The following is a 17,517-nucleotide window of genomic DNA, read 5'->3' on the forward strand; positions in this document are numbered from 1 at the left end:
TTGTTATATTGCATAAGTATATAAAGAAAACACTTGAGATGCTTACCATTTGTTTCAGAAAGAGAGTTTTATATAAACAAGAGCATTTTTTTCTTTTTCCCCTATTACATCACAACAACTTGATTGGTCAGTTGCAGTGTTGATCCTGGAGCAACATTATTTTGATGATACAAGTACAACATCAACAGGGAGATATCTGTTAATCAACTCTGACCATGGCTGTGCAACAGTCACAAAACACAATGCATCATTGCATATTCACCACAGAACAGCAAACTAATCTGTTTATCCTTCACAACACTGCCTTGTATTTTCATGCAACTGTTGAACAACACAAATTTAGCATACCTCAGTTTGTTTTACAAAACACAGCTTTAAATTTCCAGTTTATCAAATGCTACTGAGCAGTCCTTACTTTTAAATATAACCTCTCTTCTTCCTCTCCTGACTTTCTTACATCTCTCTCCATCTCTGAGTGAGGTTATCGCTCACTCTTTTCTCACTTTGAATTACAGCAGCTCTACTTTTAGCTATCAGACAAACTAGGAGATTAACTGCATTGAACCAGTTTGTGTGTTTGCTCTTATTTGTTAATCTCACAGAAACATTGCATCTAAAATGGGCTCCTACTTAAAAAGCTGTACTCCCTTTATTCCTGCTCCTCTTCTGTAGAGCTTCTGTAGATCAAACTTACAGATAAATTTATGAAGTACATTCCAGGGTCCTTAATAGCCAGAAACAATTAAGCTGGGTGGCTAATATGTATATACATGCAAATGTGTTTTAATTGTCCATTTAACTCTTTATTTACCATGGACTCGCTGGCAGGCCAATTTACAAGCGCTGTTTACATGACTGTAACTCTATCATGTGGCACAGCATCCAGGCCATCACCAACTACAGGAAGACGACAACTGCCTACGAGGGTGACGCCTCCCTACCACAATGCGCTGAACAACTTCTATGAACGGTTTGACACTCAGAATGGCGTGTTGGTGTGTCAGGTTCTGTGTCTCTTTGCAGAGTTAACTCTCAGAAAGCTGCTGGTCCAGATAACATCCCTGGGTGAGAGCTTCATTGAGCACTGCTGTTGTCCCAACTTGCTTCAAGGCCACCACCCTCTTTCCTATGCCAAAGAAGTCCCTCAAACGTGTTAAACTTATGTAATGAGCCTATTTTGAAGATGTAAGGAGTAGAAAATACAGATATTTGTGGTAAAATGTGGGGAATAAATATAAAAAACTGTCAGAAAAATAAATACTCAAGTACAATATTGATACCTGAAAATTCTACTAAAATTCTACTAACAGTATTTGAACTTTGATATTTCCAACTCTGAGCACTCTGAGTACGAAACAATCACAATCACCAGTGTGTAGCATTTTTTGCCCTTGTACAGCAGAGTGAGGCTTGTGGCTGTGAATGTGAGAACTATTAGATTCTCTTTTCTAAAGAAATTCATAAAAGAAACAATGCCAAATAGAGGAGAAGGCTGCAAATTTCTCAAACACCACCAAAAAAAGACATTCACAGGATTTGCAGGGGAATAACTATTCTTAGTAAAGTGATGCTGAACTAAACATGGAGAAATCAGGCTTCCACTCAGTATTTCGTTGTTTCACTCTAGCTGGTGGGACATGCTTAGGCACCAAAACTACTGGGCAGGTCTAGTCTTGCTGTGGTTTTCACACTGAACACTGCTGAAGGACATCTCATGTCCACGTTTGGGGATGCCAGTGATTTTGATAAATGAAAGCAAATGCAAAACCTTTTTAACAAAATAAATAATGTTTCAACCACATTTTGTGACCCAAACTAATTGAAAAACGCTAGTGGCTATGTACAAAATGTTCAAGATAAAATGGATGGATGTAGATGTAGTGTGTGTTGAAAATGTGGAACAAGATTCTAGTATTATCAGTTCACTTTGCATTTTTAATATTCTAAATAAATACACAAAAAGGCAACTTCTTTTGTCTGCTCACTTGTTCACATCAGATTGGTGTGCTCCCTCTCCCTTCTTTGTGAAGGGAGAGGGGGCACATTTAAAGCATTTAAAAACCACAACAAGATAAACTATCCATTGAATGCAGCATCAGCCTACGGCGACTTCCCAGTTCGTGATTCTTGAAATTGGAATTGGTGCATTGTTTGAACGGATACATGAGTGAAATGTAAGTTTTCATACGCAGACTTATAATAACATAATAACTGTATATCACTTCATGTCTCATCAGCGTGTCGCAGTCATGACGAAATTCCTCTGCAGTTCATTTCTATAACCTAGAAAAATCTTTTCTTTCTCTGCTGATTTTAATTAGCCCCTAGGACATATTTTCTCGATTTCTTTACTCATATCGCACACGTGATGTTTCTATGGAAAGAAAATGTTAAAACTCCAGCGTTGCATTAAAGCGGGGGTTCCTATTCCTTTTCACGGGAATCGTGAAATCGTATAGCTTAATGTTCCTTGTATTGCGCCACTCGGGTCTTTCCTAAGAAGACTGAAACGACACCTCCTCCGCTCTGCCCAGAGAGAACACTCCCACTCACACGTTCACAAGACGCACAAACCCCCTCTCTCTCAGAGAAGTCGCACTGTTGCTGAACTGAAGCTGTAAATCCATTCAAAGTGTTTACGCGCATCAGGAGATTGAAAACAGAACAAGCAGTTGTGTAAGTGTACAGTTCTCCTCGTTATTTCTCGTTTTACGTGACAAAGTGAGTGAGGATAATCATCGGTCTAATAATATGTTTTAGTCAAGAAGAGAAGACAGTAAAGGTAAAAGCATCCTTATTTTCACAAATCGTTCAGTTTTTATTTTGCTTGGAAAAAATCGTCAGTTTATCATTTATTCAAATTAATCGCATTTTTCTGTTTCTGCTGTGCCTCCTTCATTTCTTAGCTTCATATCTGTTTAAATTAAGATTTTACAGGAGGCAGTGTTTTGCTCAAAATGTTTAACGTAACTATTAATTACAGCACATCATCCGATATTAACCGGATCAGTAAATATTGACTAGCCATTATAGTGCAATTAACTCAGTCTGATGACATCGGTAATTGAAAAATAATTGTAATATCTGAAACAGAGTACCTTACAGCTGTTTGTGAATTAACTGCTGCTCTACTCAAATCTATAAATGGATTTATTTATTTATTTATTTTTTTGGGGCGGGGCGGGGCGGGGGGGGGTCCACAGTCTTTACAATGCTGTGATTAATTAAATCAATATTAAATTTATGATTAATAGTTGACAGAAGGAAATGTTTGTATTTCACACTCCTTGACTGGTTATGAGGTCATTGGTTGTTCAGAGGAAACCATTAAACAGGTTTCTCTGAACAGATCTGCATAAGACAGATCCAATAAACACCTGTGGCACTTATTCAGAAAAAAGTGCTGTAAAAATGGTACTCAGTTAAATTTGTTCACAAGCTGATAGTATTTAGCAGTATCAGTTATTTCCCAGTAACAGGGGTGTGTCAGTTTATCAAACAGCGTCACAGCTCATTTACTGTTGGACTACTGTTCTTTATTGTAAGTGGGTGTCAAGCTTGTTGTCTGTAATTTGTTGTTCACACATTCGCCCCACCGAGTGAAATCCCATTGTTCAGTGACAGATTCTCCTCGAATATCTTTAGGTGTTTAGAGTTTGCACCTCCAATCAGTGTCAGCTCCTTTACAGCAGATTAAAGTCTGAGAACCACATCTTTTTTCAATCTTTGACCTTTTGCACTACTTTCAGTTTTAATTCTGATGCTTGTCTTTGAATGAATTCAAGTCATGCCAGAGTGATCACTATCAGCAGCTTCAAGTTCTATAACCATTTTAGTCTTAGTGGCAAAACCAAAGATAAAATGAACATAAAACAGTCACAAATCCAACCTCAATCTTTCTCTCGTGGTCTGCAACTGAGTTTTTAAAGGCTTCATGATGTATAGTGTTACTGCAAGATGCCGATTAATGACTCTACCTATAAAGACTTTGACTGAGAGTTAGATCTTAGATGAGTAATAAGAAGTCTATGGCAGATAAAGTCCCAACAGGCCCTTTTATACAGAGTGTTGAGATATTTGTTTGGAGACAGATTATATTACTATGATATAACTACAGCTGTGCAAAACACGGCCACAAAACTTCACATGAAGCGTATGTTCAAATATGGGTGCGGTCCAGCAACTCAGTGATTTCATGCTTCTGTTGTTTCCTGGCAAGATGGTCTCCAGTTTAAAACTTATCATACTTCTGTGCCATTACATCAATTTGGAACATATGATTCATAGCACAAAGAAATGTTAAGACTTCTCAGACTGTTTAGAATTACCTGACAATTTCAGAAGATGTGCTCAGATAACAAGAAATTAATTAATACAATAAATGTATGGAATGGCTAATAATTTATCTGGTAAATACATTTGTGCCAATAAAAGGTGATAGATAACTTAGTCCTTGCAGCAAGGAAAGTGCCCTCTTTCTTTATTTTAAATCTTTCTTACTCATTTACTTTTTTTGTTTTTTCTCTATACTGAAATTGAAATATCACAAAAAGTAGTTGTTCTCAAAGATTCTACTTTCTAATATACCCTACCTTTGTCATCTGCATCAAAAGTCTGAGTAAACCATTGTACTGATGATAATATATTTTGTCTCCCACAGGCAAAGATGAATGAAACTATAGGGAATACCAATAATTCCACTTTCCTGGACTCTCAGTTTCGTTATGTGTTCATCCCGGTTTTCTACATCATCTTCTTCATCCTGGGCTTCATCTCTAACCTCTACGTGCTGTTTGTCCTGCGCTGTCTTCGTCAAGCCAAGGCCATGGGAGAAATCCGCATCTACATGACCAACTTGACCATCGCTGATCTTCTGTTTGTGTGTGCTCTTCCCTTTTTGGATTGATTACTATATCCGTGAGGGAGACTGGGTTTATGGAGACGTCATGTGCCGGGTGACAGGCACCTTCTTTTTCATCAACACCTACGGCACCATCCTCTTCCTTTCAGCCATCAGCATCAACAGATACTGGGCGGTGACTCGGCCTCTAGACGCAGCCTCTTCGGACCACAGAATTCGTGGAATCATCGTCTGTGTTTTTATCTGGGCATTTGTTCTGGCGATGTCTGTTCCTTCTCTGGTGAGTCCAGGGACCAACGAGCACTTTAAAAACAACACGAAGATCCTTCGCTGCTTTGAGGGATACCAGGGTAAAACTAATCATGAGAAGAAAAAAGTGGCTGTCACTCATTTTTTAATAATTGGATTGTTCTTTGGTATCTTTTTGCTCGTTGTGATATGCAATATCCTTATTGCTCGAGTGTTAATTTCTCAAAGGCCTCCAGAATCAGAAATTCGGTCCTCAGCAGCTCTTTCTAAAAAGTCCACTGCATCCTCGACTTTAAAAAGGCCCAGAGGGGTGAAACGGAGGGCTCTCCAGATGTTGTGGGCAGTGGTAGGAGTGTTTGTCCTGTGTTTCCTGCCACACCACATAGTTCAAGGCCCCTGGGCTCTGGCAGTGCTGGAGATCGAAGACGGCTTCGGCCACGTGAAGTACAGCAAGACCACTCGTCAGTTGCTGAACGACGCTCATCAGATCACCCTGGTTCTTATGGGCCTCAACTGCATTTTGGATCCTGTAGTTTATTATTTTGCCACAGGGAAGTTTAGAAGGTTCATCACAGCCCACATTAAAAAATTAGCAAAGGGAGAGGGATGCTCTCAAATGGCCACCACACAGATTTCCATGGATAGCAGGATTCCAAGTCAGAGACTCCCAAGCGAGCACTAGCTGACCAGAGATGAGTGATTCATACAAGTTCAATACATGTCTAAAATCTGACTATCAAACTCGTGTGACTCTCTCATGCTGATGGCGAAGATTACATACAATAAGGCGTTGCATGCACATCTGGGACAACAAACTGTTTAACTTCATGTGATCTCGTACACGTCGCCTTCTGAGTTGCCCCAGAATTTCTGCACTTCCTGTGTGAAGAACAAACTGAAAAGCAGAAGTTTTGCAAGCAGCCAAAACTTTATGTATCTTTAAAGAACAATAGCATCACTCAATGATGACACAAGACATCTTCTCACAGAAATCCTGTGGCGGTGTTTGACACAACATTAGGACACAAAAGCAGGAGAAAATGACAGAATAACATACATGTGTGGGTACACCTTATCTCTACACGTCTGATGTTATGTCAGCAACATATGTTGTAATCGCACTGTCTGTCCTCTCTGAGAACAACTTTAATTTTTTTTCGTCAGGCAAGTTAAATCAGGTATTGTGACACCAAGGAACAAAAGCAGTAATGCCTGGGGTACGTTTCCTCTCTGGTGTTCAGTGTTGGGACACTTCATTTATGTCTTGTGTTGAAATCTTATAATTCACTGAAACCGACAGAAGTAGCGTACGTATGTGTATTTAATGTATATCTGTGGAAATGAATTGTTTCTAATGTGAGACTTTTTGTTGTCACAAATTTTGTATTTTCTATTAACTTGAACCTTTTTGTTATTATATATTGTAAAAAAAACAACAAACAAACAAAAATACTCCCTAAAATTTGAAAATCTTTTGTATGTTTTTCAGTTTTGCAATGTCACGATTAAAAGGAGAAGAAAAACAAGAAGCTTCCAGTTAATATATAAACGTACAAACGCTATCGCCTGTGTAGATGCACTCAGCTTCTCTGGGTTTTAACCACATTTATGGTGTGATAGCTTCTGCGCAACAGATAAAATCTGATAAGTCAGGAAGTAAACTCACTGGCAATTTTCATATAACTAACCCAGAGATAGAGTTAAAAAAAAACAGGCTTGTTTTAATCAGTCCACTTTCCACTGCATGTCTCGATCTCCTTTCACGAGAGACTTGAGTACACACCCTCCCAGGTCACATTGGCGGGTTCCACATCGGCGTAGCCTTGGCTAGTGTAGTTTATGTACACGTCTGTGTCAGGCTGTGGAAGATCTCCCCTAGTGTAAACGGAAATATTATCTGTGAATAGCTTGTACCAAGAGTTAAAGTGCATGACTGAAGTGTGCATGATTCTTCTCTCAAGACTTACGTTGGTGTGATTTCAGGTCCAGGAACATCTTAAAGAAAAAAGAAAAAAAAGAGTCACAAAACATTTTAATTCATACTGATTATGGCACTCATTGCCCTCCATACTTGTAGCCCTCTATACAAGAAGAGCTCAGAGATACCTTTAACTGCTGGAGTGCTGGAGGTGGTCACTGTTCCACTGGTCCTTTGGAAGCCCAGCCAGAAAAAAATAACAGCAGCGATGATGATGATCAAGATCAGAAGAGAAAAGACGAAGGCTGTTATTCCTAAATTCTCTCCCACTGTTGGGAGTTGAGGAAAGAGAAAAGAGACATTAAGACTTGCAACTTCACAGCCAGATGATGCACACAGCATAAATAAAAGATTAATGAATCCAGTCAGTCATGATTGCTATCCATTGTATGATAATCATTTTACAGTTCGCTATTTTAGTTTAAAAGTGGAAGCCTTAAAGAATTTTTTCCAGGTTTTTATGGAATAAATATAAATTACTCAAAACACAAGTAAATACACCTAAAATTTATTAACATTAATAAATTGTCGAGTATTTAATTAAATGTACCATTCAAATTATTATTTTTTATTCATTTATTTATCTACATAAATATATATTTATGTCCTATTTATGCAATTCTAATATTTATTTTTTATTTTTTAAATAAGCAGATTCGATCATCCTTATTTTAGTAAGTTTAAGGTGTGAACAAACACATAACCAACCTGTGGTTTGTGTTGAAATGATGTAAACTGTGTGGGTTTGGTTTGCGCAGTTGACAACTGAAGAGCAGCAGCGGTACTCCCCACTTTGCTCTGGCTTGGTCAGGATCAGTTCCCTACTGTTTCCCTCTTTTTCCCAGGTCTGATTTCGCAGGCGTTCCCATGACCAAGTCCCAGTCACTGATATTATGGAACTGCTGCAGTACAGGCTTACTTTTTGTCCTGCTGCAACCGGGTAGTCCGGCGTGGCCACCACCCATAGAGGAGGAAATGTTTCTGTGAAGGAGAGTGCAGAAATAACAGGAAGTTGAGGTAAAACTGTAACCAATCACATTTTTAAGCAGGACATAGATGTTGCATGCTGAATGCGTACATATAAACTATTTGCTGACCACAAAAGCGATGTAGTTCTAGAAATAGCAGTGTTGGTCTGTTGGTCACTCGATTTACTCATTCAGAGAATGAAGTCATTGAACTTGAATGTTTTTTTTTCCTTTTTGTGCCACTGTACAGTTTTTTTCCCCCCCAGTGAAATATTCAAAAATTCTTCTTCTTCATAAGAGGTAAAGCAAGCCATGGTGATGAAGACGAAGTCCTAACTGCTTTAGTGATCTTCTAGCTTTTAATGTGGTGCCATTTGTAAAGCATTGCTGTTGACCAAACTCAGTAAAATATGTCAGTAATATCTGGTAAAATGAATGGCAAGTCAACTGCACACGATCACATAGGATTTATTCCAGTAACTTAGGTGATCCTCCTGGGTTTTCCCTTTGTTGTTTATATTTGAATATGTGAAAAACTGTTAAGCAGCTCATTTAGTTTGGATATGCATGCCTAAAACAGGATGATCTTTAATAACTTTCCATTGTCATCATAAAATGTTTGTCTTGTCGAATATTTTGGGTCAGGTTTAATTACCTTCAATGCCAAAGATAGTTCAGATCCTCTGTTCCACTTAATGTTTAGTTTTAATTATCAAATGTTAAATCATAAGAAGGGTGTAACATGTTATTGAACAGCTCAAAATACTGCAGTACACAGCAATGATTAGGTTCACAGAGCCACCAGCTTAATTTCAATCATTTGATTCGATCTATCCTTCCAAAAGTTCAGAGTCTGTATTACCTTTGTGAGTCACTGGAGCTGTCGGGGAACTCAGAGTCTGGTTTTGGGCTATAAGTGCAGACAAAATAAGAGGCAAAAATTATTCATGACAAAGCATTAGAAGTCCACTTTCTAGATTCTTTTTTAAAATTAAATGGAAGAAATGTGCTTACCTGTACCCTCAAACCAAATAAAAAGGAGAAAAAGGACAGGCAGCATGTTGTTTGTGATAAACAAGAAGCAAATACTGCAGTTACCTCTGGCTAACAGGTAGAAAAATGAATCACTGTGGCACTTTAAAATATAGGTGAAAGTGGGGGGGAAGTAAAAGACTGGCAAACTGAGAGAAGGGAAGTCTAAAGTTCCTTTATACAAATAATCAACAAAAAGAGAGAAATAATAATTGGACTCTTCAATCTTCCATACAGGGGAAACTGTGTGCAGTGTTTCCACTGCCTGGCAATACGAGCAAAAAGCAAACAAAAAAATATATATACATAAACACAAATGAGAAGAGTGATAAACAAAATGGACTGAAGCTTGAGCTTCCAATCAGAAATGTGGACTGGAGAATTCAGGGACTGATCCATTGCCTTTCTGACTGCCAGATGACCCACTCTACCACTTGAGCCGCAGCCACTGATTAAAAAACCCCAGGTCTCACCCACGACAGCCTTAAATCCATATAAAGAGCAGCTGCAGCCCCCTGCCCGAGACTGCAACATCAATCTTTTCCTGACTGAATGTGAAGTTACATCTCAACTCAAGTTACATTAATCCAGCTTTTTGAGTACTTGGTAAACCTGGAGACTGGAATATTGGAGGACAAAAGAAAAAGTTTCAGACCTAAAAACCTATTTACAGAAGATGAACACTTTCTAGAAGTCATGTTCTTAAGAAACAACAAAAAATCCAGCAAAGAGTTGATACAGGAACTGAAAGCGAAATGTTTTCAGTGGAAGGGTCGCTGAGGATCTTAAGGAAGGGAAACAGTGAGAAAAGTCTGAGGTCTAATGGAGTGATCAATCCAAATTTTTAATTTCTGGTCCGAATTGTCGGAGAAGATCAGGAAAGAGAGTTTGAACAGTGAATGTCTACAGCCATCTGTGAAACACGGTGTAGGCCGTGTCAGTGGTGTTTGCGATATTTTCAAAATATCTGTAAATAAGATTTGAAACCAGCATGCAATAAGATCTGGAAAATGCGTGATGCACAACATCTTCACTTTCAGCATGAAAACGATCCCGAACACACTGACAATGTGACAGTGTGTCAGAAAAATCACACGGTGGAAAGAAGATAAGATAAGATAACTCTTTATTGTCATTGCGCAGTCATACATAGTACAATAATACAATGAAATTGGAAAACTGTCCTACGTCGGCACTACATGTAACTGTGGAGATACAGAAATTATTTTATTGCTGCCATATAATCTGCATCATTATAATTGCATTAATAACATTCTTTACAGCATTATTTCATCTAATAATATTTCTCACAGTATTGATACTGCATTACAGTTGTTTATTGAAGATGTCCATTTGAGGATCCTTCCATTATGTTAACTTTTATTACAAGTACGGTTAGAAGTATTTTATACACATTGCATATCTGTGCTTATTTTGAGTTGATGTTCGGTTCATTAAGGGTCTTAAGCTTCACTGGCGTGACTGTCCAGGTGATACATGCTGAGGGAAACTAGAACATAGAAGGATAACTGCAATGCATGCTTACAGTACATATAATACATATAATCTAGGAATGTGTCCGGCCTGAGGCCTTAACTCATTTGGTGTCTTACTATATTTTATTCTACTTGGTAACAGATGATCAGAGTCAATAATTAGCCTCAGAGACCCTGAGGGCTTGAAGTTTATTACCTTGTATGGAAGGTGTTATAGAAAAGAGAAGTTCTATGTCTGCTTATAGCTATTAAAGATGTACGATTAACTGTGACTAATGTCTGGAACCTATTTTAATCTGTCATTGACGCCATGGGGGGGCGTGTACCCCACTGCTTTATAAGTATCCACAACATGTATTTTGGTCAGAAGACATATGTTGATGTTTTCTCCGGGCTGTTAATAAACTCAACGTTTGATTGCACTTTTCTGGGGCCTCCGTGGTTTGTGACACTGCTCTACATTGATCGATTTCGCGACATAACACAACACGACACGATACGACACATCACAACGCAACACAAACAACACAACACAGTATAATAACTTAGTAATAAAAAAGAAGAATAAGTGTATTTGTATTGCACACTGTTATTATTGCACATTAATTATTATTGCACCTTGTTATAAATATAAATATTATTATTATTACTGTTTTTACCGTTGTTAAACCCCCCAAAAAAAGTCCAGGTAGGTAGCCAGTCAGATCAGCTATTTGCATTGATCAGGGCTATTGCCCTGTTGTAAAAGCTGTCCTTGAGTCTATTATGTTCGGGACCTCAGCAGCCTGAACCTCCTGCCAGACGGCAGCAGCTTAAACACCCGGTGTCCTGGGTGTGTGCAGTCCCGTAGGATGCTGCGTGCCCTCTTGAGACAGCGAGTGCTGTACAGGTCCTTCAGGGAGGGAAGAGGATGTCCAATGATTTTTTGGGCCATATTGATGATCGTCTGGAGTGCCTTAAGTCTATTAGTTCGAGACGTCAGCAGCTCCTTCTTCAGGTTTTCTGAGGATTCTCAGAAAGTGGAGATGCTGTTGGGCCTTCTTTAAAACCACAGAGGTGTTAGAGCTCCATTGGAGGTCTGTGTCTATGTGCACACCCAGAAACTTGAAACTGGAGACTCTTTCCACACACTCCCCGTTGATGCTGACAGGCTGCAGCTCAGACTTCCTCCTTCTGAAATCAACTACCAGTTCTTTTGTCTTGGTGGTATTGAGGTCCAGGTTGTTATCTACACACCAATCTGACAGCCTCTGAACTTCAGCTCTGTACGCTGTCTCATCTCCCCCAGGGATGAGCCCCACCACGGTGATATCATCTGCAAACTTGATGACTGCGTTGTCTGGGTGGGAACTAACACAGTCATGTGTGTACAGAGTGTACAGTAGGGGACTCAGTACACAGCCTTGTGGAGAGCCGGTGTTAAGGCTGAGGGCTGAGGAAAGATGAGGCCCCACTCTAACTCTCTTGAAGAAGAGCTTGTTCATGAAGTCTGAAAAAAATATATCACAAGAAGCTTGCCTAAGAGACCTCAGATGAAATGAAGAATAATATAGAATATGAAGAAAGAGAATACAGAAATGAAGAGCAAAGGCGGTCATACCAAATGCTGTTTTTGCCTCATATACTGTATTTATTTGTATGCTTGCACCTGTTTCAATAAATCACACCTAGTTCCTTGCAAAATACAACAAGAGATGACCAAAGACATCAATAGTACTTACTTATGACTTACACCTTCAAAAATGCTGCTTTTATTTTAATCCATGACTTATAATACCATAATAATGAGTCACATGAGCTATTTTCTAAATGTATTTTGAAGCGTTTCAATCTGGGTACTGCTGTTTTTGTACCTTCAATGGCCCACATCCATTATCTCATCACTGGTTGTTGATCTTTGTCCCTACTGGTAGTGTAGTTCTACACACAAAGTGCTGTAGAAATTAGCTGACTGTCAGGTTCATGTATATGCATTGTTTTTGCAAAGTGAAGCTTCTGAAATAGGAAGTGGTTACTCTTGCATAACTTATCTGTTGCTAAAACAAAGCAAGAGCTTCAGATCATTTCTGCACAACAAAAACTTCGAAAGAGCCAGATGGATCATTTTTAAAATCCACATCAGTGGAAAGAATGACTTAATAACTCTAAATTCATAAAGCTACCCCAGCTTTCTTTGGGTGAGAGCCTGGGTACACCATGAACAGGTTGCCAGTCTGTCGCAGGGCTAATACATAAGCTGTGTCCCAATTCAGGGGCTGCATTTGAAGCCAGGCACAGCCAGGTGATGAAGCTGTCATCGGCTGCACCAAATGCGACCAACAAATTCATTTCCTTGAATTTAAAGCATGGGTTGGGTGTATCCTTCGTGCCTCAACCTATCCCAGAATTCATAGCCAATTCCAGTTTCCAACAAGTGGCAGCAGCTACTTAGTTGTAATATTATTGCTAATATTTATTGTAATATATCTATATCACTAAAGCACTTCTGGATGGATGCAAACTGCATTTCGTTGCCCTGTACCTGTGCATGTGCAATGACAATAAAGTTGAATTCTATTCTATTCTATTCTATATTACTCTTATTACTCTTTTCAATACTTTATTAATTAAATTATTATTTAGAATTTGTCCCAGTGTCCTGTTATATTTTAGATAGCAAGGGAGACAGCTGGTGACGCAAATCTGAAGGTTAGACCGTCCCATTTCACAGCCTTGCACTTCGGGCCTTCTCGGTCTTCGGAGGCCCTGGCCCACGTACAGGATGCAGACCTTTACCTGAATTGGGACACAGCTAGAGACAAACATTCGCACTCACATTCACACCTATGGGCAATTTAGTGTTTCCAATTAACCTAACCCCACTAACTGCATGTCTTTGGACTTTGGGAGGATGCAAAAGCATGCAAAAGACCTGGCCTGATGGTGGAATTGAACTCGGGACTGCCTTGCTGGGAGGAAACAGTGCTAACCACCGTGCCACCCAGAAAATGAATGAAAAAGTTTAAATGAAAAATAAATACATGAATAGGACATACTGGGAGGTATGTGGTAAATAAAGAGAGAGGAAATGTGCCTGAAACGTTACTTTATTCAAAATAGACAACTTTTACTTAAAACTTTTTTGTGTGTGCGTAATCGTTGGCATTGTTTTGGTTAGCTCTGGTATCATCTAGAGGTTTTCCTGCAGTTTTAAGTGGGAGGAAGTGGCTTCAGTTGCAAATTAAAAGTGTTGCTAAAACCAAAAAAAAAAAAACCCCAGCTGTAGTTTGTTCAAGTCATCTCATGTTAATCTGATGGGTGATCTGATGAGCTGACCAGAACCATGTGATCATCTGGAGATGCGTTTAGGGTGCCTAATCTGCTGTAAGACAAATAATGGCCCCACTAAGCACAAAACAGCTTGGGTGGTGTGTAACTGCTAAATGTTGTGAATGTTGATGGATCAAGTGCGTTTTGTTCTCTGAGTAAAGCTTTGCATTGTTGCAAGAACGTGGAGGGGGGCGTCGGTTCTCGGCTGGGGTTCTTCATTATTACAATATGGAAATCATATTGGTTTCCAAGGTGTATTTCTCAGAAGTTCATAGTGAGCTTTGCAATAAAACCGAGCACTTTTGAAAGCAGCTGACTCAATTCTCACTAATCAAGTATACTGACGTGGGTTGTGCAAGCGCAGTGATAAAGACTGAAACCTGTCCTCTAGGAAATTACATTACATTACAGTAGAAACGCAGATATTTTCCTTGATACTGATTTTTTGTTTTTATAAAAGTGTAAGTTTTATTTTCATTTCTGCTAACTAAAATATTTTCTCACCTCACGCCACCCCACCACCTCCCACTAACGTCAGAGGGGAAACCACATGTAGATTATCAGTTCTTCTTCTCTGCACCTCAGACAGACACAGGAAAGAAAAAAAGTCCACTCCTTTGATGTTTCTTGCCAAAGTAGTTGCTGCTTTTAAACTCTTCTTCATATTAGTCTCTGTCAATAGGGATTACTTTGAAGGTCGATTTAGCCTGAACTGCTAATGCTAACATGTGTCTTCTTATTAAACTCTCCCAAGCATTGATGCCTTTAAGTACCTTTAACCCTTTATTGACCGGCTCTTCAAATTTACCTGTAAAATGGGCCCGCCGGTGGGCCCATGGTCAATAAAGGGTTAATATGCCAGTTACCAGTAACTTTAAATGTATGCTCTGTGGTAAAAGTGACTTATTAAAGTTTTATAATGGAATTCAAATATTTTGCACACGAATAAACTTTTGAAGTTGTTGAAATTTTGAAATTTCCCAGTTACATTTTTAAAAGAAACACCTATAAACTTAGGTGTGTCCAAAAGTTTGACTGATGCATATACAAATTACATTAGTGTATCTGTCACGGTCCTGGGTCATTTTGACCCAGAATTTTCAGTTCTTATATTCCTTTGTATTATGGTTTGTATTCTGATCCTTTTGTCATGCTTTGTTTATTAGTAGTATTCTATGTTTCAGTTATTTTTTGTGAGGGATTAGTTCTTAGGTTGTGTCTCTCGTTTAGTATAAGTTCAGTTCAGTGTCAAGTCTGTGTCTGTTTCTTGTTTCCCGTTTTATTGTGAAAGGTTGTGGCTCATCTCAGTGTGTCTAGCTTTGCTCCCCGTGTCTCATTAGCCCAAACCCTCCCAGCTGTGTCTCCCTCGTGTTTTCCATTCCCTGTGTATATAAGCCCTGTGTTTTCCTGTGTTTTCCTGTGTTCTCTGTTGCGTCGTACCCTCAACTAGCTGTGTGTTCTGCCTCCATGTTTCTAGTGTTTAGTGTGCTTTAAGTTTCACTTCTGTGTCTGAGTCCTGCATTTTGGGTCCACCACTCCTGCTTGCTTGCCTGCCACACAGCCTATCATGGTTTAAATGTGGAGAATGGAACAATTTCAAAGTAGGAGGATTAGGACAGACAGAGACAGGGTAGAAACCAAACTCAAACATTGCAGCAGCAGTTTGGGTTGATAGCCTCAGGGGGGGGGCATGGAGTGGTTTGGACAACCACTCCATGTTTCCTTAAAGAGTCAGGAGCTCACAAGTCTCAGCCAAACACTCTCTGTGGATTCACAGACGTACCTGCTCCTCACCTGCCTGCCAACTCCCCATCAGCGTTCTTCCACTTGTCATGGTTCCACCAAGAGTCTTGACTTGAGCAGGACACTAGTTATTTACAAAACCACTTAACTTGGAGGGAAGCTGGGAGTGAGGAGTGGTCGGCTGGCAGAGCAAGGGTCGATAGAGGGCACAAATGAGAACCATGCGGAAAACAGGTAAACAAGAACACAGAAAAAAAGAGAGCAAGAGCAGGGGAAGGACCACACAGGAGGACTGTGGGGCAATGACACTGCTCACCTTAAATCGCCACCTCCTAAACCACACCCCCTCCCAAGCTCTGCTCCAATGCACAGAATACTTGAGTTGTGACTGAAACCCGCCCCTTGTCCTAACTGTCTGTCACTGAGCTTTCTGTAAACAAACCTTTTAAGGCTATTAATTATGGATGGAGTCCACTACTTGGATCAGAAAAATGTGAAAAAAGTAACATCCAAAATCAAATCTTTAATACTGGCAGGGGCCTGGGCACAGAAAGGCATTCAGTAAAGTGAAACAATTTAGGAACTGAAACTTCCAAGAACAGGCAAAGAGTCTACAAACTGAATAGGAGAAAATGCAAAAATACACAAATCTTAAGCAATATGAGGAACACTGGATAGACAGAGTGAATTGATTTACTCTGCCTTACAGAAACCTGGTTGCAGCAGGATGATTATGTTAGTTTAAATGAATCAACACCCCCGAGTCATTCTAACTACCAGAAATCTCGAAGCACAGGCCGAGGGGGCGGTGTGGCAGCAATTTTTCACACCAGCCTATTAATTAATGAAAGACCAAGAGAGACTTTTAATTCATTTGAAAGCCTGATGCTTAACATTGTCCACCCCAGCTGTGAAACTCAGAAACCAGTCTTACTTGTTATCATCTATCGTCCACCTGGGCCTTACACAGAGTTTCTGTCTGATTTCTCAGACTTTATATCTAATTTAGTTCTGAGCTCAGATAAAATAATTATTGTGGGTGATTTTAACATCCATGTAGATGCTAAAAATGACAGCCTCAACATGGCATTTAATCTGTTATTAGACTCAATTGGTTTCTCTCAAAATGTAAAAGAACCCACCCACCACTTTAATCACACTCTAGATCTTGTTTTAACACATGGCATAGAAACTGAACATTTAACAGTGTTTCCTGAAAACCCTCTGCTGTCTGATCATTTCCTGATAACATTTACATTTACAATAATTGATTACACAGCAGTGGAGAGTAGACTTTATCAAAGTAGATGTCTTTCTGAAAGCGCTGTAACTAAGTTTAAGAATATAATCCACCCACTGTTATCATCTTCAATGACCTGTACCAACACAGAGCAGAGCAGCTATCTGAACGCTACTCCAACAGAGGTCGATTATCTTGTTAATAATTTCACCTCCTCACTACGTACGACTCTGGATACTGTAGCTCCTGTGAAAACTAAGGTCTCTAATCAGAAGTACCTGACTCTGTGGTATAATTCTCAAACACGTACCCTAAAGCAGATGACTCGTAATCTGGAGAGGAAATGGCGTGTCACAAATTTAGAGGATCATCATTTAGCCTGGAGAAATAGTTTGCTGCTTTATAAGAAAGCCCTCCGCAAAGCCAGAACATCTTACTATTCATCACTGATTGAAGAAAATAAGAACAACCCCAGGTTTCTCTTCAGCACTGTAGCCAGGCTGACAAAAAGTCAGAGCTCTTTTGAGCCAACAATCCCTTTAACGTTAACTAGTAATGACTTCATGAACTTCTTCACAAATAAAATTTTTATCATTAGAGAAAAAATTACCAGTAATCATCCCACAGATGTAATATTATCT

The 17,517-nt window shown here is 39.3% G+C and overlaps 2 protein-coding genes across 2 annotated transcripts; one reads left to right on the plus strand and one right to left on the minus strand.

The window, feature by feature from the left end:
• The first annotated feature begins 2,543 nt into the window (after nt 1–2,543).
• Nucleotides 2,544–6,131, plus strand: ptafr (platelet-activating factor receptor). Its single transcript, XM_040042545.1, is given in 3 exon segments — nt 2,544–2,782; nt 4,661–4,897; nt 4,899–6,131. Coding segments are annotated over 2 exon segments (1,125 nt in total). The 5' UTR covers nt 2,544–2,782; nt 4,661–4,666; the 3' UTR covers nt 5,793–6,131.
• On the minus strand, nt 6,020–9,303 carry LOC120740292. Its single transcript, XM_040042546.1, has 6 exons — nt 9,071–9,303; nt 8,919–8,966; nt 7,797–8,069; nt 7,217–7,357; nt 7,078–7,105; nt 6,020–6,985 (listed from the first exon to the last, which is right to left on the minus strand). The coding sequence occupies exons 1-6, from the start codon at nt 9,114–9,116 to the stop codon at nt 6,871–6,873; spliced, it is 651 nt and encodes a 216-aa protein (XP_039898480.1). The 5' UTR covers nt 9,117–9,303; the 3' UTR covers nt 6,020–6,870.
• Between the last annotated feature and the right edge of the window lie 8,214 nt (nt 9,304–17,517).

Source organism: Simochromis diagramma, unplaced genomic scaffold (assembly GCF_900408965.1).
Source record: "Simochromis diagramma unplaced genomic scaffold, fSimDia1.1 OVJJ01000304.1, whole genome shotgun sequence".
Taxonomy (NCBI): Eukaryota; Metazoa; Chordata; class Actinopteri; order Cichliformes; family Cichlidae; genus Simochromis; species Simochromis diagramma.